Genomic DNA, 26,520 nt, shown 5'->3' on the forward strand with positions numbered 1-26,520 from the left:
AGGACAGCTGTAACCTGGATCTGTGAGCTGTGCCTGTAGGTGTGAGTAGTGGTGTCAGAGCTAACTTCCCTCTCTCCCTTTGCTCCTACAGGCTTTATCATCTACTTTTCCTACGGAATATGGCACAGTGTGGAAGCTGCGTATGCAGCATCAGCAGACACTGAGAGAAGCATGGACACTGCCTCAGACAGCTGCAAATGACCACGTGTGTAGCTCATGGGCAACCGGGGACCGCTGCGGCGAAGGCAGCTGTGCCATGGGGCTCCTGAAGTGTTGCATATGGTTAATCAGTACTGCAGCAAGAAAGAAGCACAGCATGGGAATCCCCAGGCCCGTTGCTGCAGCTTGCAGTTTGCTTAGTTGCGCAGTTAAAAGGGATCACAAGGAAAAAAAGCTGCTCCCAGCAATGCTGTCAGCTGGTCTGGGGCCATGCACTCTCCCTCTTCCCTCCTGTTGTTTTGTTTTGTTTTGTTTTTCAATGTCTAGAAAGAAAACTGCTTCTGTGTGCCAGTTAACCTGAAATGCTGCTATGAAACTAGGCCTCACAGAGGTACTTCTTTCAGTAGCCCTGGGAATGACCTCCCCACAGATATTCTACCTGATATATACAGAGCACATCTGCAGTGCTATCGTCAAGCTTAGACCAGACCCTTCCTTCACCTGATGTGAGCTGTACCACCTATGTACGTACAAAGAAAAGGCTCTCAGCAAACATGAGCTTTCACCTGGTTAAGAAAGCACCTGCAAGATTTATGTTCTTCAGAGCATCAGGTTTCATAGTTTTTATTGCATTTAACTTTTAACTCGGCATTCATGTACTTTAAAACACACTGCTACTGTGAAATGTTGGGGGGTTTATTGTCAGTTGAATGGTCGTTTGGCAGGGTGCAGGTAATGCAAATGGATGTTTCTGCTAATTGTAGACTCAGCAGAGGGATTTGGGGTTTAGTCATAGAAATATCTGGTGCAAGTACTTGAATGTCTTTAATGGCACAGGTGTCTCCAAAGAGCCTTCTACCTCTTCATGTCAGAGCTAACCAGCAGTGAGGCTGAACAAGTGGGGTGGCAGAAGTGCTCTTGAGCCCAGTTCTGAAAATGTGGTTGGTTGGAAGTTAGAGGAGCTCCCTCAGCATGGGCCGTGTGAATAGTAGAGTAAAACATTTGGCTGTGAGCATTTGGCATCAGGGTGAAGCATGTTTCTGTCCCTGGAAGGAGGAACACAGGAAGAGTCTCCAGGGATTGAACTTCATTTGTGAGTAGCACTTGAGTCTGTGCCTCATGCCTGGTGGGGCATGAAGATGTTGTAGGGTCTTCTCCTTTTCAGTGGTCCCATCAGAGCAGGGGGCAACACAGCCACTCACTAGGAGCTGGCTTGCTGAGAGTTTACCTTGCAGGCTGCTCAGCTGCTTAACACGGGCCTGAGCAGGGCTATAAATGTGCTGAGCCCCTGCTCTGAGTGCTGCCCACCCACCCTGTGCAGCAGTGTGTGCTCTTGCTCCAACATGTGCTTCTGTGGGGCCAGAGATGCTTGTGCTGTCCTGGGCCATGGGAATTCTCCATCTTTGGAGGTGTTGGGAATGAGGTTGGATGGGGCTTCGAGCAAACAGATTTTATGCAAGATTTCCTGCCCAGCCCGAGCCATTCTATGATTCTGTGAAGTTCAGAGGTGAGACCAAAGTCTGTGTTGAGTTGGCAACACAGACGTGGCCTTGGCTTTGCTGAAAGGCAGTTTCAAAAAAGATTCTCTCAAATATCTCTCCAGCCAAATTCACTGCCCTAAAAAAGGCTTGTGGAAGCATTCAAAAGGTGGGTTGTGCCCACACAATACCATTATTTAAATGTGCTGAATAACAAATCCCAAACAGATACTGCAGAAATCCTCTCTCCTAACCTGTGTAGGGGCTGTCCCTGGTGTCCTCCACACTGCTGCCTCCAGCACCTGGAGCAGTTGGTCTGTTGGCCATCATAACTCCTGCTGCTGCGGAGAAGGGCACCCATCCCCACCACACTGGTGTGGACTGAGGAACAGATTCCATATGGCTTAACCAGCGACTCAGCAGCAGAAGGGGGGAACCAGACCATCTCCCTCAGTCATATTGTGGTGGGTCGTCTCTTGCAGCTTTCCAGCACAGCCTTTCTGCCTGCTAGGAGTTCCAGTCTTGGCCTTCTGGCAAGCTGGGAGGTTCTTCTCAGGGCTGGAGCTGGGTGGAGGGAATGTGCTCTGGATGTATTTTCAGGGTGCTTTCAGGCTGGCAGATGGCCTTGACCATCTGCCAGTCCTCTTTTCCTTGCACACATATGAAGTCTTACTCAAGCGGGGAGAGAAGAGTATCAAAATTAAAACCCAGGAGGTTGAGATCTATTTTGATTTAAACATGGGCAAAAACCCAGCGTGTGCCATAACTTCCTGGAAAGCACTGAGGGGAAAAAATAGAAAATGGAAACTCAGAGGGTGTGGAAGTTTCCCATTGTACCAAAAATGTAAGGACCTCTTCCTTTGCCTTGGGTACCAACTCTGAGCAATTTAGACGTTCAGCATTGATTATATGAGGCTGAGTTCTGATGGAAGTATATTTCCAAAGAAAAATGTCTAAAAATATGCAGATTTCTTGCTGTATTTTTTTTTTTTATATAAATGTTAACTTATTTTTTGTTGTCTTCTTAGGGATCTGTTCTGGTATTTATATCCTGTAACTTTATTTCAGCTTTTGTGGCGTATAATTTCAGCACTTGGGAGAAAGGGAAAGTCTGGATCGGGTTCATTTTCCTGTCATTTCCTTTTCTCCCAGAAGGTTTCATAGGAAAATCCTTCCGTTTGGCCACGCTTTGTGTTCCAGTGTTCCAATGTGCCATGGCCTGTGCCAGCCCTGGGGAAGCCCCCATGCCAGGCTGTGCGTGGGGACGCAATGACTCGGTCACTGCTGCCTGCTCTGCCCTGCCCTCACTGCTGCATCCCCGCCCCGCTTGGATTTGCAAGCTGAAAGGTAGAAATTTGGCTGCCTGTTTCTGGGGTGGTGTTTTCAAATGGGTGATTTTTTAATTATTTTTTTAAATTTTCTTTTTTTTTGGTTTTTTTTTTTTGGTCTCTGCATCCCTGCTGATGTCTGCATGTCCCATAGGTCACTCCAGGTATCTTTGGGGACACGCAATTGCTGCTATCACCTCGCTCTTGTGAACAAGATGCCTCTCTTGCATTGAGCTCATCTTTGTAAATAGTTCAGCAATTATTTTGCTTTTATTATTATATTTTGTACAGATGCATTTTGCTAGATGGAAGGGTGGGAACAGAGAAGTGCTGCCTTTGCTCGCTGCCAGAGCAGACCCTTTTTTGTCAGCGCAATGACTCTGCCCATGGGGTGGCCTCAGTTTGGCCAACCTGGAGAGGAGCTCACTGGAGAGGAGCCACCAGCACGTGGCCAGGCAGCCTTTCTCAAAGGCTGTTACAGCAGCACCTTTCTCACCACGAAGGCAATTTGGTGTAAAAATCATAAAATCATGACTAGCTTTTGCATACTTCCTTACAAACATCATTCTTTGGTTGCTGAAAATCGTTGCCGGGTGGGTTCTGGCTTCATTTCCTTTTTTTCTCATCCCTTGGGGTGCAGTTCTCCATCCTCTTGCATGGCTGTGTGGGGGTCACCCGGCCCTGGTGTGGGACAGGGAGCAGAGGCTCGAGCCTTATGGGTGTGTAAGGGCAGGGTTTTGCAAGGTGGGGCTCAGAACATGGCTGCTCAGTAGCACTCCCCCTAGGCCAAACCAAACCCCTGTGGCAGCGGGCAGTGCTGCAGGCTCCTTCCATTCCTACTGACTTGGAGACAAAGCACTGTTAGGGGGAATCGCATTTTGTAAGATCAGCTCTTTAGTGGTGCTGTTTTAATCAGTTCCATCGGGATCTCTCGAATTCCTCCGAGCAGAATTTGCACCCCCAGGAAACCACCCACAACTGAGCGCTGCTACCATCTGCCCGCATCCCCACCCCATCCCTGCTCATGGGACCGCTCCCTCCCTGTGTCTGAGCCCCCACCCCGGCGGGGCATGGAGGGCTGCACCTCCTGGGATGCTCTCAGGGAATTTGCCCCCAGGCTGAGCCGTGCCCTCAAGTGCTCCACTGAGCGATGGTGAGCGCGGCCAGCAAAGCGACTTTATGGACTGAAGCCATGGAAGAGTCTGTATAGTGTTTATTTTTTAATTATTAAGCAAAATGTATATACCTTTCTGTTGACGGTCTATTTTCCTAATGGTTTCTCAGAGTTTCTTACAGGCGTGTTAAATAGTTTTGATGCTTGCTGTGCAATCAGATCTATTTTTTATCTTTTTTACCTTTCTTTCGGTTGGATTTCTTTTTTCCGTGTCCATGCAGCGCTTGAAGCCTTACGTTTTGAAATGTGAACCTCGCCCTCTCCGCGCGTGTGCACAGCTCCCTTTTGTCCTGGTGCCACTGTAAATACTTCACCACCAAATGAAGCTTTTGGCAATTCACTTCTCGTTAAGTGGTACAGCATTAAAGCATTTTTCTCAGTACTCGAATAAACCATGCCTGTTGTTTGCCCTTATTTTTGAGCCCGCCTCCGTCTTCCAGCTATATGCAGTGCCTGCAGGCTGCACAGGAGGGCACTGCCCTGAGGTGCAGCCCTTGGTGCTGCCACGTTGGTTTGCTACAGGAAAGAGGGGCTGTGCACCGAGCCCCTGCTCGGTGGGGTTTCAGGGTTGGAATGAGCCCACGGGGCAGCACTGCTATCCCCAATGGGGCGCTGTGCTCTCAGCCCCCACCGCACCGGGAGGATGCCAGGAAGAGCCCCAGCTCAGTGTCCCCATGCCCCAAAGATGCCTGGGGGCTAAAGGTGCTCAGACCAGACACCTAATGTGCCTCATCCATGGTGACGCTGTGTTGCTGTGGGGATGTGCTGGTCTGTGAGCCTCGTTTTTCTCTATGACAGTCTATGGGATTTGGAGTTAATGCACAACACGTGAGCTGTGATAACCCCACTCAGCTGCTCCCTGCCAAGAGGTCCCAGTCCTTACCACACTGCAACAGGATTTCGCTTTGCCTTCTATTCATGCCAGTGTCTGCATGTCTGTGTACACAGAAAACACAGCAGGACAGCCCAGTTTTTATGCGCCCACCCACGCTGTGTGCTGGCGCGTGTATTTATTATCAGGAATATATTACACTTATCTGTACATCAGAACCGAAATAATACAAACTTCCTGTACTCATTAGCCACAGAGTGAACCGGACCGTGGGACTCCTGCTGTGTGGGAACTGTACAGGGGCTTCTTGTGTGTCCATGGGACACAAGCGATCAGTGCAGAGACGGAACATACCTGATTTGCACCTGTTAGCGTCAGCTTTCTTCCCCACCACCATCACCAGCAGCAGCTTTGGCAGCCCTGCCACCCCCAGAACCCTGCAGTGGGATGCACCAAGGCCTCAGTGCTCAATCTGCAAATGTTTGGTAACTCCAAGCTGCTGCCAGAGGGATGAGGGGTGAGTGGCCCCCTGCTCTGCCCCCCTTCCCCCCTGGGCCCTATGGGGTGGGCCAGGCACCTGTGGATGCCCTGTGACCAAAGGAGATGTGCCAGCATCACTGAGCAGGGGAGCCAGCACTGGGGCCAGCCCATGGTGGGCATACATGGCAAAAAAAAAGGAATGATTTTTAGGGGGACTGGAACTCCCTGTTTCTGGGCTCAGGAGGTACCTGTGAAATCCCCTAGGGAATGTTTGCTGGACTGGGACACCTCCCTACCAGGCTCTGAGCTTTGCCAGTGATTTGGAGGTCTCACCAAGGAAGCATTCAGTGATGGGCAGGCTTGGGAGGCAACAATTCAATGGGGAAGGGGTTGGCAATGACACCAAGTGATGGCAGAACTAGGGCTGGTCCTGGTTTTCCCAGCATTGAAGCCCCACTCCCAATTCACTGCTGGAAGCAATTACTGAATACGAATTTAATTCAAAAATGGGAGTAGGAAAGCACCAGAAATAGAGGAAAACAATGAAGAAATGAAGGCCAGGCTTGGTCAGCCCATCCCAGGCTGATAATATACTCTGGTGTGTTCGGCATGGGGAAGCTGAGATCAGATCACGATAACAATTCTGACTTTGTCATCTCATCTCATCAGAACTGCATTGGCAGACTGAAGCACAACACTGCAGGAGGTATTGCAGCATGCAGCAGGTCTGAGGGTGGTTATGTTGTATTGGCGAGGAGGGCCTTTGTGTGTGTACCTATTAGAACAGGCTGTACTTGCAGGCTGTACTTGCTGGACACGCTACCACCTAGCAACGTGTTTCAACGGCAGCTGCTGTGGTAAGGTCTATCCTAACAAGATGCTCACGTCACATGCAAAAGCTGCTACAAAAGTAAATTTCTCAAGAAAAGGAGAATAAAACCCAACATCACTATTATTTTTATAGCATTGCACAGGGACTAGGAATGCAGTGGCGGTGACCAAATCTGTGTCTGAGCTGCAGAGGTCATCCTGAGAGTGTTCCAGCAAAGCCGGGCACAGAACCCACACACACTTTGTAATGTTGGGTAAAATGTAGTGGTGTGAGACATGGGTAGGTATGGAAGGGAACATTCTGACCTCTTCTGCGCCCATGCAGCCCTCTGTATCACGCCTGGTGTTCCACCAGTTCAGCCTAATGCTGGGCCAGCAAAGGTCTGAACACAAAGGGTTGGTTTGCTTCTCCTTGCTCGTGGGACTTGAAACTTATCAACCAGAACAGGACCCTACACCCAGAGGTTTTGACTTTCAAAGCTAGGTTAAGGGGAAGCAAGATAAAAGCTATCTAGGAGCTAAAGAGTCTAAAATTGAAACACATTACCCAGTAACCTCTATCATATTGACTAGAACTCTTGGGTTTCTCATCTCTATCCTATCCCCACTTACTTACAACATCAACGCTAGGAGCTAAAAGCAGTGGATGGTTTGTGTTTCTCATCTGGTGCTCAATGCAAAGGTGATTTCTCAAGGCAGTACTGTCTCAGAATGCCAAAGTCGCTGGTGTTAAGGATTGTACCACTTGGTGGTCACTTGGAAGGCGCTTCTATTTCTGTGGGACTTCCTTCTGGTTCGGGTATAAATGTTCCTGGGAGGCGCAACAGAAATGCGTTTTGTTTTGATACAAGTCTTAGGCACGAGTTAGAAAACCGCTGACTGTAATGAAAATAGATCAGCACTTAGTATCCAAGAGTATAAAAAAATGCAATTCAGAACGTCTTCAACTACATACATATGTGTGTGCGTCTATATATAGGTATAAAGGTACAGTACATACATGTATATAAACACAGACACATATACAGAAATATTCACAACTGGAACTCTATTTGAGACTAACCTGAAGTACTGCAGCAGCCGTCCATCCCAATGAACCTGTCATATAGCATTTTCCAACAGCTGGCTCTAACAACAGTGAAATCATTATCATACTAAGCTAAACCTTTTGCTAGCCTACCTTTCTGCTATCCTAACTTATCACTATCCTCCTTGCTATTGTAATGAACGTGTCAAAACCATGAGCTCCTATCTGAGGTCTCTTGGAGAGCCCTGCCTAGTGTGAAGCTATGCAGCCAGGGAGCATGCTTGCAGCCACGAGCTCTGGCACCTGCTGATGGTGGTACTTCCTTGGGTGTGAGTTTCAGCAGCTGGAAACATGCCCGAGGCAGAGGGCCATGATGGATCACCGTCGCACGGTTCTGGCTTTGGCTGGCGAGGAGTTCCCTGAAGAGCAGCGATAGAATGATGTGGATGATGCTGGGGGGGATTTCACGGGGCTGACGGCATCTCCCGACTGCAGTTTCCAGAGCAGCTCCTCGTTTGTTCTGCTCAGCCGCTTCTTCTCCTCCACTTCTTTCTCGACATATTCTTGGAGATTGGCGTTTTCCTCCGACAGTTGCCTGGGGAGGGAAGCCAGACAGCACATGAGACTCACCAGGATGGAGGAGGCACAGAAGCACAAGAGGCAGTGCAGCAGGAGGCCACCTACCTCCCTCCACATCACCCTACCTCGTCCCCAGGACTGCAGCTGGGACACAGCTGTTCAGGTACTTGGCTTGGGGATGTGGGTACACCCAGAGGCTTCAGGCATCCTCTTCTCATTGCTATCTGCTCAGGGCTGGGTTGGTTTCAGCCCTAAGAGCAGTGAAACTTCTTGGATCATCATCGCCCCCCCATTCAGCACATGGGGGGGATGCAAGTGCCCAGCATGGTGCTGTGTCCCCTGTTTGCAGAGTCTGTTCACTGGTGCAGCAGTTCCTACCAGGGATTGTGCCCCTTAACCTCAGAGGTTCCAAACCCACCCCTGGGGTGAAGGCCAGGGCCCCAGGTTATTAGACACCTGTGCTTCCCAACGACCTCTGCCCAGAGGCAAACCATCACCCAGAGATGCTTGTTGAGCTGCTCCATCTTCTCCAAAGCGGTGGAGAAGGGGGAATGTTGGGTTTTAGGCATTTTTCTGTGTAATCAAGGACAAACCTCCGTTGTCAACTCCAGCGGCAGCCATAACTCTCACCCTTGCTTCTCAACCCTGCCACCAAATCTGGACCATGAGGAACAGCAATTGTGAGGTGGCAGAGCACAAGCAAAGAGGTGAGTGCCACTGCACCCCTGACTCTTCCATCCACCCAGCTGCTGCAGCGTGCAAGGGGAAAGGATTCTGTGCTCTCTGTGCTCCCTTGTTCACATGATGTCCACAAATGCCCTGTCAGGCTTTGGGTCCTGACCATCCTGACCCTCCATTCCTGGCTGCAGCACCAGGGAAGCCCCGTACAACCCACTGGCTGCTTCAAGGGTGGGACAGAGCAATCTGTGGGCACCAAAAAAAAGTCTGCTTGCCTCTAGCCAGGTGGCTGTGCTAAAGGAAATGGGATGGTCCAGGCAGATGGTGGGACCTGATGGATGTGCAACTTGGTCATGTTCTGGGAGCGTCATCTGGTTTCTGCATCCCCACTGTGCTTGGGCAGGAGCCTGGTTCTGGGGCAATCCAACAGGGGTGCTCATTGGCACCCAATTACCAGCTGAAGAGTTTTTAGAAATAAAACCTGACACACAAACACAACCACCCATCATGTATTTCCAGGGCTCTGGCAGCTGAGGATTTCTGCTTCTTTGGCCAAGTTTCTCACAGCAATGGAGCTAAGTTGATTGTGCATGTATGTCTGCTTTTCTCCTCCTCTGTCAATTTTGAACCACAAAGCAACATTTGCAGAGTCAGAGGATTTAAAGACATGGGCTGGTAGATTTTGGAAAGCTGCTTGCCCAGTAGAGGAGAAAGATCCTATTCACGATCCCATTAGAGAAACAGCTGTGGTGTGAGCTCACAGTCCAAACAGCGTGAGAAAGTCTGCAGGGAGCACACCCTGGAGAAATAACTCCATAGGAAAGCTTTGCTACACATGGAATTACTTTTTCTTTTGCAGTGCCCAACAAGACAGACCATAAAAATTATACCCAAAGTCCCACTACAGCCTTTTCTAACCAGCGTTTTCTGAGAAAAAATAAAAAGGCTCACCAGCCCAAAAGCAGATGTATCTGTTGACAAGGAACCTTGTCACTCCAGTCAGGTTGTTAGTGCAAACAACAACAAAACCAAAGGTAACTCTGCTTGGGTGATGTCAGCATTGTTAGGCTGTCCCTGTGTGAAATTGCTTTTCCCACCCTCAGTGCCCCCTGACCAACATGATTTGTGGCACTGACTCTGGGATCAGAAGCAATTGGCAACTTAGGACTCAGCAGCACATCAAAGTCATGAAAATAATTTCTTATCGATATGTGACCTTCCTCATGTTAAACAAATCCTGATATAAAAATGATTTGTTGATGTAACAGGCAGAGTAGGACCACGCACTTTCAAGAGGAAATATACTTAATTCTTCTCTTTCTGAAATAAGCATCAGCCTTGGGCAGTTAAAATTTGCAGCCTCTATGTAAGCTCAGATAGAGTACAAGTATCTCAGCAAACCTTGTTATGACGGTGTTCTGCTCAATCCTGGCTCTGAGTTCTTCATTCTGCTGTTGCAGCACAGTGATTTTTTCTTCCAGGATTAAATTTTTCTCAGCCTGCAACAAAATGAGGTTATTTTTTTTTAGTCTGAAGAAATCCCAAAGCCTACTCCATGAAGATTTGTTCTTTATTTGGCCCCAGAGCAACTTCTGAAATTTGAAGATGGATGGAAGTGGTCATCTTGGCTGTAGCTGAGGCTTAGAGGAGTGACTCGCCCCATTCATTCTGGTGAAAAAGATGTGGCCATCAGCAGGGCTAACTTCATAGAATCAGAACCACAGAACCATTAAGGTTGGAAAAGCTCTCTAAGACTAAGACCACCCAGTCCAACCATCAGCCCATCCCCACCATGCTCACTAACCATGTCCCTCTCTGCCACATCTCCACAGTTCTTGAATACCTCCAGGGACAGTGACTCCACCACTTCCCCTGGGCAGCCTGTTCCAACAAAGCAACAAGAGGCCAACTCCCACCTCCTCTTCTCCAGATTAAACAACCCCAGTTCCCTCAGCTGCTCTACACCAGACTTATGCTCCAGACCCTTCACAGCTTTGTTGCCCTTCTCTGGAGATGCTCCAAAGCCTCCAAGTCCTTCCCGAGGGACCCAAAACTGAACACGGTACTTGAGGTAACTGAACAGCATCAAGGGAGGCAGAACTGAAATAGTCCTTTTTTTTCTAACTGAGGAGCTGGAGGGTCCCAGTCTCGGCCAGCACAAATAAAACATAATCGTCTGCGGTGCCCTTTGGAGACACATCTCTCTGCTGCTGGCAGTGGCAGCTACAATTAGGTGAAATGGATCCTGCCCCAAGCACAAGCAGTTTTACTCAGGACCCAAGGACAAAGTTGGAGGATGTCACCAGCAGTGTATCACATCCCAAATATGGTTAGAGGCATGCACTACAGCCTCAGATGCTCTGTTTTTCTCAAGTTTTGAATCTGACATGCTTTATCACCTTAGTTCTTGCTTTTTTCCAGCAGTTTGAATGTTGCTGAATTCAACACTTTTGGAAAAAGACAAGATATCACAAGGGAACCTTATCTCTGTGTGAGCTTGGTTATTGAATTTCCCAATCTTTTAGAAAGAATCAAAATACTGTGCACTCAGGTTAGCAATAACTCACACTTTATGGTGGAGGCATCAGTTTTAAGCAGTGATTGCCAACCACTGCAGGTAGTTGTAACGGATGCTGCTGATTTGGAGATATTCTGGCTCACCACAGTACATTTTGTTAGGGCAGATTTTGGTCCCATTTTGAAATTCTTCAAGGGAGGAATCACTGTCACAGGTACTTTCACTGCTCCCCTAAGCTTGGTGGTTTTAATAAGTGGTAGCTGTGCCAACACAAAGCATAGGAGAGCTGCATCTCCTTCCCTCCTGAGTGGGAGTCTCAAATAGAGTTCCAGTTGTGAATATTTCTGTATATGTGTCTGTGTTTATATACATGTGACTTTCTATCACCCTTCTTCTAATGCCCTCATTTCAGTAGGCAAGGAACTAAGTGTGCCTTCATGTTCTCTGCATGTGCCAGCTGTCTGCCCAGCAGTGTCTCCTAGCCCACCAAATGTGGCCATCCCCGCCATGCCCTGTGCTACTGCTGCATCTCTTCCAGTCTATGCTGACCTCAGCTGAAATACAGAGCAGGGAGAGAGCCTCAGTATCTCTATGAAGGTCTACAATCCTGACAGCACATGCTCAGAGAATCACAGAATGGATTAGGTTGGAAGGGACCACAAAGATCATCTAGTTCCAACCCCTCTGCTGTGCCTAGGGTTGCCAAACAGGCAAGTTAATTCTGGCAGGGCATCAGCCTTATCCAACCCTGCTCTGTTCAGGGCATGGCCTTTTCAGGATCCTGTCACCCACCTGACCCTGTGTTTTAAATGCCCATCTGCTTCCTATGAGGCACCCATCTCTCAAAGCCTTTGGAGATGCCCCGTGTGACAGGTGTTCCTGGCACATATAGAGGCAGATGTTTAAACAGAAAGCAGTTGTGCCCTTGGATCACTGTAGCCTTAATGTTTTACTGTGATAAAGGGCAGGAGCTGTATGCTATATGTGTGCTGTATGTGGTTAATTAGCAAAAGCAGCTAAATGACTGCTAAATTTTGACTTTTTTTTTTCCAATATAACTCTACAGTGCATGTTTTCACATTCTGGCTCTGCTTCAGGAGCTGTATATTGGAAGGAGCAAAGTTAACAAATCTCAGCTGTAAGGAGACATTTTTCTCTACATCCACTGATTCAAGCATCTGTTCAGCAAAATAATCATCTGAGTTCTCAAATTTCCCCGTAAATGGAAACAAATCTTGCTGAATGCTGTGCTGAACCAGCTGTCCCAGCTCCCCAGCTGAGGTAATGCCTCATCCTGTCACCATACTACACACTCACTGTCACTGTAGGTTATTCCTCAGAAAATGAATCCCCTTTCCAATAAAAAGTGCAACTGATGGTGAACCAGAGAGTTCTTCATCAGGGATCCCCACAAGCAAAGGATGAGAAAACAGTGTAGGCTGCAGAAAAGCATTGCCTCAGAGAACTCTCCTAGAATGATTTTTGCTAGGGACTGCTAGCTGAATATTGCTAATTCACCAGCAGCAGCTGGTCTCAGTCTTCCCCTCTTTGCCCTTCCCAGTCCTAAATGGCACCTGGCTCTTGCAGGGTGCTGTACAACATTAAGCCCTGGAAGACCACAAACCTCCCCTTCTTCCATTCTTCCTATGCCCCTCACCTCATAATCTAATGCACAGGCTGAGCAGGTAGCCACATATAAAAGCAATTCAGGCCAAGAGATGTGTGGGTGAAGTCAAAGTACCATGGGTAGGTGAAGGAGAGGGAAAAAATCCCAATTTCTGAGTGAAAATCTGAGATGTTACAGTAGAAGAAGCTATGTGCTCAGCTGTGGAAGAGCACAATAGATAGCCATTCATGAACCTCCTTAACTGTGTCTTTCCCAACATGTTTTTCTCTCACCCCGTTTTAAATTCTCCTGCTGTAACCAAACTTTTACTTTTCTACCTCTGTGATGTCTCCTCCAAAAGAAAAACGACAACTCACTTGTTTTTCTAGCTCCATAATCTTCTTCTCCTGTTCATGAATCTGATGGTTCTTCAATTCCAGAACATGTTTTAAACTCTTCAGATCTTCTTCTAAGTGCAGATAAGGAGCTTGCGCAATCTAGGAAACATACCAGCAATTTGCCTATGTCAGCCATCAGTGCATCTTCAGCCATTAGGTAAAGTTTTCCCAGTCTACCCAGTGATTTAGGACTCTTGGTGCTGTGAAAGGCAGATGGAGGTGAGCCTCCCCAGCTGATCTGAACTCTGATATTCTCTCCTGGCACATCCTTTTATCTGGGCAGACACTGATACCTTTCTTTTGACCAGCCCTGTGCCTAGAAGGATGGGATGCTGCTGATTCATGGTTTTCTGGATTTCTGTGACTGTAACTCACACCAGTGAGCTGTCTTGGAGTAACGGGCATTGACATCATGGCAACACAGCAGAATCTGTCCTGTCATTACGTTAATTAAATACTGCAGCAGGCGTGGAAGGCACTGACACTACCTGTTTCCATGGCCAAGGCACTTTCAGACACTTGTGCTCCTTTCCTAAGGAGTTTTTTCACCTGAAAGCTTCTAGAGACCCTCACTCAACCCTACTATGTCCACTCCCTGTCCCTCTCTCTCTTGTCCATGGGGCTGTCTGTGAACATGCTGAAATGACCCAAATTATAAAAAAATTTTTAGAGAGGCTCATTTTGGGGTTCTTTCATTTCAGATAAATAGTTGCAGCAAGCATTCACTTGCACACTGTAAATTAACAGCTTGGCCCCAGTAGACAGCAGTTGAATAAATATTTAATGATGTGACAGTCTGTCCACATAAGCCCAGGAAAAAAATGAGGGAATACAGGGAACATCACAGAAGTTGGCTCAGAATATGAACAGAATAAATGTGAAAAGATAAAAAGTAAAGTGAAAGAGAAGAAAAAGGAAAAGACGGACAGCAAAAAAGACATATAAGATAGAGTTCAGGGAATGTTTTAGAAACAGAGCTACATATGCTGGGTGAAAGAATAGAGGACAGAAGGAAGACAACAGACAGTGGCCCTGTGCTGAGGTGTATCCAGGACAAGGTTATCAATGCTGACTTATCCAGTGTTCAAGATTTGGGGTCTTGGTTGAGGCATGAGCCCCAGTCCTGCAGTAGGATCCTATTGCTAACACTGATGTGTGCCAAACACAGAAGCACGTATCATGATGGCTGTATAATGATAGTTGCCAACTACCTTCAGTTGTTCCTCAGTGTTCTTCTTCAAAGCCTCCTCAAATCGGTCTGCTTTGGCCTTCAGGGACTGGTTCTGGAAGGTGAGGGTGTCTATCTGGTCCTGCAGGGGAGGAGAAATGACCACATCATCATGTCGTCAGTCAACCCTCTCTCATCCACACAAGCCAGTTTGCACTGTGCAACCAGCAGGGGAGCTGACCAAGGCTCAGAAATCACTGCCAGGTGTACTTTTTATGTAAGGCACTTGAATGTACAGTGGGGTTTTCATAACGAAGTGCCTCGGGGAGGGCTGAGATCCCTGCAATGCCTGCAGCTAGATGACAATGGCTGGCACTGCTCCATTACATGTCTTCAATGCTAAATCACCCTGTCACCTTGAGATGAATAAGAACAACCACACCTGCCTTGAGACAGCTGATATTTAGAGCGTGGGCATGAGAGAGATCTGTTGTGCAGTTCCTACAGTCTGAATGGGGTGGAGGAGATGCCCATCGTGCTTCCTTCACCTTTATAGGAAATCTTCCAGCCTACCTGGGGGCTTCTGATTTGATAATAAGCAACGATGAGTTAGCAGAGTGGGCTTTGAATGACATCTCAGAGCTATCCACGGGAACAATGTGCTATTTTAAGCAATCTTATTTCTGTTCCCATGAAAGGTATTCCTGTGCCTTCTGTACAGCCCACACCTGTAAAAGCTGCAGTTGCTGTGAGGTCACATTTTATATTTTGTATTTGTCATTTCTCAGCTGTAACACTGCATCAATGCATACTGCAGAATAGGCTGGAACTGTAAAAGCTGCATGAGGTGTGACAAGTGCTGCATGTAACAATACACACCAGCTGGGGTTTTTCTAACTCGTAATTAATCTGTGCCTAGATAATCAAACAGAGCTGGCACTATGTACTCAGGCATCTTGTTCACACAAGGTTTCCAAAGCTAACATGAACCCTAGCTGCATTTTTCTCCCTGTAGGATTGCCTGCTTTTCTCTTCCAGATGCAGTATATTTAGAATCAGCCAAAACAGGGAGAAAAGCCCAAGGGGCACCTTGGCTGCTCATCTCACTTTGGACAGGTGGAGCAGAAGAGGCCTTTAGAGAATTTGAGGTATCCCTGGCACATGGGTTCCTGTGGTGAAGGGATGTATAGGGAGAAAGGGGAGCAGTGCCCTCACAATGGGCACGACAAAATACAGCTGGTAAGATTGAAGGGCCTGGCGTGCTCTGCAACACCACTGCAGGGTGGGAAATAACAGAACTGCTAACCTGGAGCGACAGCCGCAGCTTTTCAAAATTTTCCTTTAATTGTGTTTTCTCCAGTTCGTGAGCAGCAACCAGTTCTGGGGAAGACACACAGACACGACATCGCTAAGTGAAGTCCAGCAAAGTGGGGTCTGAGAGCACAGAGACTGGGAGCCAAGCACCGCGTGGAAAGCAGTTTTAGGGCATGGAGGTTGAGGAGAAAATCAGCAGTAACACACCATAGGATTCTGGGAAAACTGTTCTGAGGATCAACATTTCTCAGTTTTTCAGTGGTACCTCTATGCCTGGGTGTGGATTTTTCAGATTTGTCAGCTCCCATGGGCTGTGATCTGAAAAGGTTCAGTAGAAAAATGGGCAACTGACCACTTCAGAGTGAGTACCCCCAAGCCAAGGGATTTGAAATTAGGTACATTTGCAAATTTGGACGGCAGTTGCTTTGGGAAAATAAAAAGGGGAGACAGTAACTTGGATGCAAAAAGGCAAATGCTGGTGCTTCTCCAGGAGCTGTGGAGGATCTGTAAGGTTTAATGACACTATCAGACCCTGAAGACAAAAACTCCTCTATTTCTATTACACGATTAAGGGTTTCACTACTAGAAAAGTCACCTTGGACTGATAAATAACCAAAAGTTAATTAACAAAGTGGAATAGTTTAGCCTCCAAACCAACGGCATGAAACTGGCACTCGGTACTCAATACTCGGCGTTCAGTATTTCCTTTTTAGTACACAGACAACCAATTCTGTGCCTGCGTTCCCAGCCCACGGGGCTCTGTTCTCTAAGCATCCCTTCCTGATGACAGTGCTGCTCTCCGAGGCTCTGCGCAGCGGCTGCAGTACTGCTTGCGGGCACAGGAGGGCATCCCGCACCCACAGCAAGAGCAGCAGCACACGCTTTGACCTTAATAACCATCCCCAACTTTTGTCCTCAGAAAATACTAGCAAAAACGCATAGATAAGAACATCCTCAAGCAAAGAATAGCTTTTAAGCACTGACTCTGAGAGCTGTTCAGTAAGCTCCAGCGTCCCGAGTGCCCAAGGGTTGGGTTCAGGGACCCAGGATCTTCAGAAAAAGTCTGTTGGTGACGTGAGGTGGCATCTGAACTCAGTAAACCATGGAGAAAGCCTTGTCTTTGCCCCAGAGATCATAGAGACACTCTGAGGTGCAAGCTGAATGCTGTATGCATTGCATATGGCTCTCCCTCACCCCGGCATAGAAAGACAGAATCATGGAATCACAGAATGGGTCAGTTTGGAAGGGACTTTACTGTCCCTTACTACCCAGTTCTGATCCTTGCCTTGGGAAGGGACACCTCGTATCAGATCAGGTGCCCTAGCCTCAAAAGCCTCCAGAGATGGGGCACCCAGCTCTCTGGGCAGCCTATGCCAGGGCCTTGCTGCCCTCTGAATGAAAGATTTCCCCCATATCTAAACTAAATCTCCCGTCTCTTAATTTAAAGCCATTCCCCCTTGTCCTATCACAAACCTGGTGGTTCACACAACACAGACCAACACAGATTTTCTGTATCAGCTCCTCTGGGGGAAGAAACTCCAGGCTTACACAAATGCAGTGACAGGGGCTATTTCCTGTTCTGGAATAACCATCAGGTTGTCCTTGGCTTACCTCGGATCTCACGGTTGTGCTCATCCTGCAGTACAGCAAGGGTGACGGCGTGGTTGTTTTCCAGCTGTAATACTGAAGCTTGGTGGACAGCTGTGAGGTCGGACACCTGTTCAGTGACAGCAGATGGAAACACGGTTAGACGTGCTGCAGCACACTGACAAGCCACTGTTAGACAGCTGCAGTGAGCTGGAAACAGCAAAGGGATCTACTGAGTGTGACACTCCCCGTACATGAGCCAGGCTTATTCATTACAAAAGAGGCATGTTACCTCCTTGAGTGTCAGGGTTACCTCCACTACTGCTCGTTGCTTTTCTCTTTCAATTTTAAAATGATAAATGAGGCACATAAGAAAGCACAAAGCAAAAATGTGAAAAAAGGATATGTTCAAAAATCTCAACATTGAATTAATCTAAATTGTATGCATTGCCTGGCTCCCTCTGATGGTCAGATTAACTTGCACAGTTCAGAGTAATCCTATTTTTGTGGCACTATACTGCAATGAGTTTAATTGCACAGTCTTGAATTATCTTCCGTGGAAAGTGCCTATGAATTATTCATAGTTGTAAAATATTCATTTCTAGAGAAACATTGAACTTATCATCATAGGTTTAAAAAATGAATCACGATCTATCATGCTTCTACTTGAAAATGAGCATCCTACAAAGCCATCAATATGCAAGTTCCAAACTCCTCCTGAATCCTGTTCTTTCAGGCCACATGCAATAAACTGATGAAAGACTTGACAGCACCTGCTCTGATCTGCAGAAATTCCTTCTTCACTTCTAACCTGACACTGAGTGAGGAAGACCCGCGGACTGAGCTGTTGAGGGGGTTTCCAGTACCAGTGAAAGCTCCCTGCATCCTGTCCTGCAGCCTGCTCCTACTCCAGTCCAGCTCTGCAGTTCATACGAAGCAAAATGCTTTGTGAAGCAGAGAAGTGTGTAAACGTCCCCTGGTTTCTGACTGATCCCTGCAAACAACTGGCAGTGAACAGCCTTGCAAAGTTTGCTGACTATGAGGCAAGCACAGCAGCTCCTGTGTTCTCAGTCTGAGCTGGAGAACTGTCCTGCCTCCTTGTCTACAAAGCTCAGCCCTGCAGCAGCACAATTCAGCAGCAATGTCCATGTGGCTAACCAAACACCTCAGCATCACCTCTGTTCAGCTTATGGCCATATTTCTAGAAGGGATTCACTCTGCAGAGAGATCCAAAATCAAGGCTGGAAGCAAGCTCCCCGCCAAGCAGCTCAATGACCTAAGGTCTGAAGTTCAAACTTTGCTGACTGGGCTCTTTTATTCAGCAGCCATCCAAGTGGGAACAAAATGGGACTTCCAGCTCTGTAAAGATGGCCATTGGAATGACATCAGAAAAGCCCTGGAGTCCACCCATAATTCCTTAGGGTTTCAAGTATTCATCAGAACAGTTCTGAGTGTTACCATCCATGTCCTGATGTGCTTTTCCAGGTCTTGTAATCAGAGTGATCTCATTCCCTATGCACACTGTCTGTGGTATCTGCACACTGTCTGTGATATCTGGCAATGCACAAAATTGAGCTGTTTAATTGTTACAAAAAAACAGCTATTTATTGCAAAGTCACTTCACCTCACATTTTTGTCCACTGTTACACTGAACATTGGTAGATATTGCAACCAAGCACATCTCCACTGAAATAAATGTTATTTCACTGTGTTTCTCTGTCAAACATATGTATTAGATCGCCCCATAGGAGCAATATTTCGTATCAGATTGGATAAGGTTATCTCTTAGAATGAAAAACAGGAATTTTAATTGAATTTTAAACATGGAATTTAAAATTATACTAATCTATTTTCTTAAAACTGGGAGACAACCAAGAGATGAAAACTGTTCACAGTATAATGTGGAACTCAGCTTGTTGATACACTCCATGGGAGAGCAGGGCAATGGGCTACTACTGGGATATGAACTATCACTTGATTTCTCCCAGTCTGCATGCCTCGTGTGAGCATTGCCACATTCTTCAACCCACCCTTACTTAAGTCTTTACTCATGCTCTAATTGCTGCTCAGCTCAGCAGCACCCCATAGGAACAATTAAGATCAATTCCAACATCCTCAGAAGGTGAAGGGGTCTCCTTTCTCTGCCACAATCCTTGTCAGGTTATTTATCTGTAAGTCCAATTAAATATGCTCCAGTTTTCAAATGGTCTCCAGGGCTTTTTCTGTCTTCTGAATGCTTTATATTCCCATCCCAAATGACTCCTTTTAACCTTCCCGTGTGACCTCCAGTCTGCAGTTTTCATAGCAGATTGTCTACTTGGCAGCTGGAACCAGATCTCTTGGATCACATTCCAACCCTGCCACTAAGTTACTCTGTAAGCTTGATCAACTCACTTAAATCCTGTGTCACAGTTACTTCTGGCTGTAAAAAGAAGTTCATATGGGATTTTTAAGGATTAATAAGCCAAAGGGAAGAAGAGGCTCTAGTAGGAGTTCAGTGGGCTGGAGGACAAAGCAGTTTGAGCTGAACTGCTCAAGAAACACTGGCAAGTCAGGACCATGGATTTATAATTTTGCACTTAGTTGCAAGGAGCATAGAAATACTGGCAAGCATTGTCACACCTGATCATTGCTGGCTCAGCAGCATTAGGGCTGAATGACTCCAGTCCCTTGAGCAGGCTATGCTCTGTGGCATGCTCAGAGCCAAGTGCTTCCACTCTCCAGAACATCATCTCTCTAAGTGGAGCAGAGGATGAAGAACCACAGACAACACACCCTTTGGGTGTCAGGCTCTTATGCTTAGTTCTCAGGCAACTTGGTTCAGAGGCTAACACAGCTCCCCCAGTTCTCTTTGTCCTATTCCAGGCAAGAGGCCAAGAAGTGTCACTGGTGAGCAGCTTTCCAGCCAGCTTCTGATAACAACGAACACAGGATGGGTGTACAGCTGAGTATGAGTCAGGAGGGAAAAACTACTAAAACTCATTATGAGATGCAGGAAGAACTATGGATTGAAAAGACAGAGATACCAGGCTCACAACAGAGGTTCTGAAGCAACACAGAGAAAAGTTTGCTCTACTTCCTGTAATTCTGGGAACTAAGAGTTCTGGAGCAAACCAAAGGATTGGAGGAAGGAGAACTACTTGCCCCACTAAAGGGAAGATGCACTTCTACTGTTTCAGTGTGGTGATTAATAGCACTGCAACAGATGAGGACATGAGAAATGTAAGTATACTGGTAGTCGAGTGACCTGTGTAACCCACACTGCAGTGATCAGCCTGAGGGGAATAAAATCACCATCCACCCTTGCTTTGGAGCTTGGAGAAGCACTTCAAAGAGAAGCAGAGATAAGTCATCAGCTCTCCTAGCAAAAAATTAACTTGCAGAACAAATTCCTTCACAAATGCTAATGCCTGATGATCCAGGAGGGGCAAGGCTTGCAGCTAGAGCTGGTATCCCTTTCAAGACAAGCTGGCACACTTAACACAGTGAAGGGGATAAAAAAGCCAAAGCTTTTGGGAATGCCACCCCCTCCTTTATAACATAACCCAAAGCAGAAAATTTGAGGGGCTTTGTAAGAAAAATGTCTGTCATAAACTAAAATGAGAACCAAGAGACACAGTTCAAGAACAGACACTATGCAATTCCAGAGAAAGATTGTGCAAACTCTAATGTAGAGCACAAAAAACTATTTTACAGCATCTTCCCAAGCATCTTTAAAAATCAATGCAGCAACAGAAAAAAGGCAGTTTGCCTGGGACAAAAGAGCTTGGTCATATAAAGCCTTTGTATTGCACTTTACAAGCCCTGCAAATCAATAACAGCTAACAGGCACAGCAATTAAAATGGGTAAAATCCAGAGACAGAGCTTCACCCTCCCCCAAATCTTTACATGGGAGAAAGAAGAAACATCCCCATAAAAATATTTTTGCTGGAATCAGTTGTCAAAGATTATGGGTCCATTGATAGCAGAGTAAACAAACAAGAAGCAAGCTGGCAGCTTGGAGTGGGAGACCTGGGGAGGGGAAGTTCTGCCAACAGCTCCCTTTTGAGGGAAGGCTACGAAGGAGCCCGTAACACTGCTCTACTGTCCAGTGGCACACAGTGTTCTTGTCCTCTCTGCCTGCATGGTGGCACCTGGGGTGGCAGGGGCACAGGCTGGGATGCAGTGTGTCTATCTGACATGGCTGTCTGAGCTGTGTACCTTATCACTGGCATTATGCTGTAAACACAGTACAAGAGACATCATAGAATTGTCATCGTCTCAGTTTGTATTTTCACTTCTGTCTCAGGAGTTTTACAGGGCATAAATGGGGTCATTTCCCTTTTTATAAATATTTGAACTTAAAGACTGGACTGCAGCCTCTGCTGTGCCCCAACCTACCGTTTTCATAGAATCACAGAATCATTAAGATTGGAAAGACAATAAGATCATCTAGTCCAACCACCAAACCATGCCTGTGGCTGTTTTAGACCATGTAACTCAGTGCGACATCCATCCTTTCCCCTCCCTTGAGCTAAATGCAGAGCAGTCCCTTTTCCTGGCTACTGCAGGAGCTTTAGCTATGGTGGTGCTACAGTGCTACACCAACATTTACCCCTTAATCCTGCTAAATTATCTTGGGCACAGGCTCTCTTGATGAGGCTGGCTCACTTCCAAAGCAAGCCTTGTCACCATCCAAGGACAAGGGCGAACAGTGTGGGACATCTGCACTGCAGAGTGTTGCTGACAGTCTACATGGCCTCAGAAAGAGAAGAAAAAAATCACTCCCATCCCCAGCTACTGTGGGTATTTGTGAAATACTCAGGTTGGAGAGTACGTTGCTTCCAAGCAGGGTCCTGCTGGCTAGGCTCAAGCTTTGCAGAGGTGACTCACCCTTGTGCTGCTCTGGGTGCAAGGATGCTCTGCCCATAGCAGCAGGGTCTATGGCATGTCACAGCTTCATAGCACAGATGGCAGAGTGTACCTGAGTGCTGCAAATACTCATGTGAGAAAAAACCCTCATGAACTGTGGTGCTGAGCAGTGTGTAAGAGTTGCAGCTGGAAAAATTGAATTGTACCCTACATTCAGTGAGTACAAGACAAAGTGCATGAAAAGACAAGCTGAAGGCAAAACTGGCATAATACACAGCAGGGCATTCTGCCTCCATGAGGTGCCCATGCATGAATTATGGTTATCATTCACTTCAGCCATTAAAAATAAGAGTAAAGTAGCTGTATGTGGGAGCCTTCTTCCATACCTACATAAAAGTTGCCACGCAAGGGGAAATGTTTGTTTTGTACAATCTAAGAGACTAGTCTGAATGGTGGAGAAGAAATCAGGGAACCTGGAGTGTATCACCCACTTGATATTTAGCTATGCGTTACATGGACCCCACCACTTCACTGTATCAGCAGTGGCATTTGAAAGAATGAGGGACATGCTGGCATTACTTCTGCATAACAGATTCTTGCTCAACCATTGGCTTCATATAAATTGACTAGAATAGGTGGGATGGGGAGCAAGTAGGTGTGGGGAGCAAAGCTAGTATAATTATTTATGTTAGTTGTAGAACATCAGGAAGCATGTTAAGAAAACACATGGCAATGTAACATGCAACTACACTGAAATGTCATTGAGAACAATAGGAGGGAAATGCCATAAAGATAATCTGGAATATATTCTTTTAGTCATCGGTTTTTACCAGTGTCTTCATGCTTGAGATTGCCTATGTGTTTCATTACCTGAACCCACTCAGAACAGGCATGGTCTGCTTTTCTGAAGCAAACAGGCTAGAACTGACCTGGTGCAGATGTTGAGACTTGACTAGATCCAGTTGCATCTTGTGCTGCTCCTGCAGGCTCTCCATCTTAGTGCTGTAATCCTCACGTAAACGCTGCTCCAGAACCTGCAGCTCCTCCTTCTGCTGCCAGCGAAGCTTTCTCGCCTCCTCCTCTAAGCGCCTCTCCAGATCCTCCTTCTCATTTTGTAGTTTCTTACATCTCGCTGTGTTGATGGCTGAGGACACAAAAGTATATAGTCAGGCTCTGAGCTCCTTGGAAGCAAGGGTGGTATCACCTCAGTAAATCACCGAGCACAGTGGTTTTTGCCAACACTGAGACTCTCCAGAATCCCAATTGTGAACAGGCTCACACTCTCCTCTGTCTCCCTCCCTTCAACGCACATACACAGGAGTATTTATTTGAACAAAGGCACTGGCAGAGCCCTGCAAATGCCCACGCAAAACTGGAGCCTGGAATAATACAAAAACAAGGAATTTCATGGACTTCCATTCTATTTCAGGGATGTCCCCTTTCTGGCCAGCACAGTCTTGGACTAAAAAATCAAGTCTTTGGGGCATCTACTTTGTCTTGGATGGTAAAGACAGCACATGTGACAATCACTTGACATAGGGTCTTTCATCTGGGAGAAGAGATTTTCCTTATCTCCTTTTCTCAAGTCATAGCCTTGGCCATAGTCCCACTTACAACAACATGCCAGGGAAGCAGAAGACCTTCTTGAGTTGCATCCTCTGCATATGTTATTTTCCATCTGTTGGAAGCTATTCACCCCGCAGACCTGTCTCTTATACCAGCTCCAACAAGGATCTCTTAAAACCATTAGTGCACACTTGCTTAAATATTGTTATATTCAAACAACTATCTTGTGTGCTCCATGAGCACCCAGGACAGGCTACTACTGAGGGCAAGCAGAAAGTGTACATGTTTTACTCTTGCGAACTAACCCGGTGGTAACTCTCTAAATTCATGAGCATGTCTACAACTTGTTTCAGAAGGTGCAACTCTAGCATTCCGCTGAATCAAGAATGCTTCAATCTGTTTCCTCACTTGGTTCCTCCTCTGCATTGTTCCTGGCTCCCAGGGCAGCAGTGTCACAGAGTACTCCGCAGCTTTTACTTTGTCACCAAATAGTTGCTGTCAATTCAGACAGTGAAGGCTTGATACAAATTAAGTCAAAGAGCTATCGGGAAAGAAGTGATTAAAATTATCATGATGATAACATTCAGAACACCACCACAGAAAAAGATGTGTTTTAGATGGCACTGCAGGTCCTTCTTTCTGATTTAGGTCCGTAGCTGGTTTAGAAAAATACTGAGCTTTTGAATATACCGTGTCAGACTCTTATCCTTCCTTTGCCCTTTAAAATGCACAGACACACATGGCCTTGTAAGTCAGCACAGTGGAAGAAGCTGCCTCTGAAGTTACAGACAACTTCAGAACGTTTCAAAAACATTAATCTGATTGACTTACAATTTATGTTTCCTGGAAGCAGAAAATCATGTGTTTTCCTGTCTTTTTCTACTATAGCAACAGGCTAAGCTCTAGTCTGCTCTGGAGTGGTCTTTCCTCATGTCCCATCTACAGTTTTGGGCACCGCAACATAAGAAGGATATCAAACTATTAGCATCCACAGGAGGGCTACAAAGATGGGGAAGGGTCAGGAGTGCAAGGTGTGTGAGGAGCAGCTGAGGCCCCTGGTGTGCTCAGCCCAGAGCAGAGGAGCTGAGGGGAGGCCTGATGGCGGCTGCAGCTCCTCACAGGGAGCGGAGGGCAGCGCTGAGCTCTGCTCTGTGTGACAGCGACAGGGCCCGAGGGAACGGCATGGAGCTGCGGCAGGGGAGGGCAGCTGGGGGTGAGGGAAAGGGTCTGCATCACAGGGCGGTGGGCACGGCCCCGAGTGTCAGTGTTGGAGCTCAGGGAGCATTTGGACAATGCTCTCAGACATTGGGATTCTGATCCTGATGTTTCCTGAAGCTTTAAATGGACACTGTGCCCCTTTCAGTCTCTCTGCTCCCTTCAGAAAGTGAGGCTGTACCAGGGAGTTCAGCACTGCAGCAATGCCACACAGAAAGCTTTCCCACCTACCTCACACCACAACTGGATTTTTATGGTCATGAAATGTCCTGTCTTTGTGGTTTGGCTTATAGCTGTAAACTCCATCTCTTGCTGTAACAGTTTCACTTGGTGTGCAAAGCTACCAAAGAGCCCGCAGCTCTGAATTCAGAATAATTGAAACTTACTCAGGCTTTAAATTGGAGCTGCAATGAAACCCTTCTTTTCGTAGCCTCTCTAATGAGATTACCCAGCACACAGGGAGGGCAGGCAATGAAGTGACACGTTCTAACCAAAAGCAAGTCAATCTGTAACACTTCCCAGAACATGAAACTCTTTCCACTGCCTAAAATACAAAAGTGCTCATGCTTTTCAAATCAAACACTGATGCAGGTGCAAAATGGAGGAAAGAGGGCAAGTGTGTCTGCATGGCACATCCCTACATGCTAAAGGAGACAGATAATGAGGCCAGTTCCCAGGAAATGCTGAATATAAGACACCCCAAAAAAACCAGCAGCCATCTTGTTACAGGGGAGCAAGTGCCATTGCCTCCCTGCTCCCTGAGCTGCTCAATTTCCCACCTTGTTACAGCGTGCAACAGAAAAGCAAAACCCAATTCAGGCCAGGTTGGGAAGGTGAGGGAGAGGGAGATGTCACTGATGGACCAAATCCCCTGCAGAAAACCAGAGCTGGAGCCCAGCCTCTTTGCATTGCAGGGTCATCCCAAGGGAGCTGGGGGCTGATGTCATATGTACAGGGTTCGCCTGCTCATGAGAAATGGGCTCTGCTTCCAACAGCAAAAACAAATTGTGTAGCCTGCGCCCTTACTTCTGACCCTTAGCCACAGAACCACCGACAAATCACAGAGCCCTTGTTTGAGTTCAGTCTCCTCTGATTGGAAGGCACATCCAGAAGAAGCTGGCACTCAGGTTTCAAATTCTTGCAAATTCACAGTGCAAATTTTAAACCTAACATCTGATTGTCTTACATTCATAGAGGCATTTATGCACCTCCACATCTCTCAGCTCACTTCACGTGTCATTTATCTGACAGCAAAGGAACACGCAACTCTGACATTTAATTTCCACTAGTGTGAGGGGAAACAGAAGGTGTTCAACACTTCTGTTTTTCCAGGAGTCTCAGTGTTACATCTGAAAAGTGCTTATATGTATAATTTATAAAGATGGGTGTCTTGAGGGTGGAACGATTGCTTGTAGTGTTTTTCTAGCCTTGTTATTTCTAGCAAAATACATGAGCAAGCCTTTTTGTATAAAATAACAAGTTCCTTGGTGCTTACAAAGCTGTGGATGCACACATTCCTCTTCAAGCTGAGAAGCAGCACTTTTCTATTTCATGGCATGATGAGGTGTGTGACTCCACAACAGTGCTAGAGGTAAAGGTGGAGGGTGTCACCCAAACCTAAACATCCTGCTTGGATCCAGAAGGGTACAGCCCACAACAGACAGTGTTTTACACACATGGATATCTCAGATTCCCTGGGGCATCTCAAGCAGCACTGAGCACCTATTTCT

At 46.8% G+C, this 26,520-nt stretch overlaps 2 protein-coding genes across 5 annotated transcripts in view; one reads left to right on the forward strand and one right to left on the reverse strand.

Annotated features, from left to right (window-relative positions):
- The window catches only part of SLC7A1 (solute carrier family 7 member 1), a 42,906-nt gene extending 38,385 nt beyond the window's left edge, over positions 1-4,521 (forward strand). The window contains exon 12 of the mRNA XM_031615816.2: positions 92-4,521. Within this exon, the coding sequence (XP_031471676.1) occupies positions 92-201 (110 nt within the window). The 3' untranslated portion in view covers positions 202-4,521. The remainder of the gene's footprint in view (positions 1-91) is intronic.
- Positions 4,522-5,105: 584 nt separating this feature from the next.
- Positions 5,106-26,520, reverse strand: part of MTUS2 (microtubule associated scaffold protein 2) — a 267,632-nt gene continuing 246,217 nt past the window's right edge. For all 4 annotated transcript variants that reach the window (XM_090133624.1, XM_090133619.1, XM_090133611.1 and 1 more), the window contains 7 exons: positions 22,939-23,153; positions 17,182-17,287; positions 15,563-15,636; positions 14,300-14,398; positions 13,068-13,187; positions 9,968-10,065; positions 5,106-7,904 (listed from right to left, as the gene is read on the reverse strand). In XM_090133624.1, coding sequence (XP_089989750.1) covers positions 7,688-7,904; positions 9,968-10,065; positions 13,068-13,187; positions 14,300-14,398; positions 15,563-15,636; positions 17,182-17,287; positions 22,939-23,153 — 929 coding nt within the window. In that variant the 3' untranslated portion in view covers positions 5,106-7,687. The remainder of the gene's footprint in view (positions 7,905-9,967; positions 10,066-13,067; positions 13,188-14,299; positions 14,399-15,562; positions 15,637-17,181; positions 17,288-22,938; positions 23,154-26,520) is intronic.

Source organism: Phasianus colchicus, chromosome 1, assembly GCF_987193195.1.
Source record: "Phasianus colchicus chromosome 1, bPhaCol1.hap1.1, whole genome shotgun sequence".
Taxonomy (NCBI): Eukaryota; Metazoa; Chordata; class Aves; order Galliformes; family Phasianidae; genus Phasianus; species Phasianus colchicus.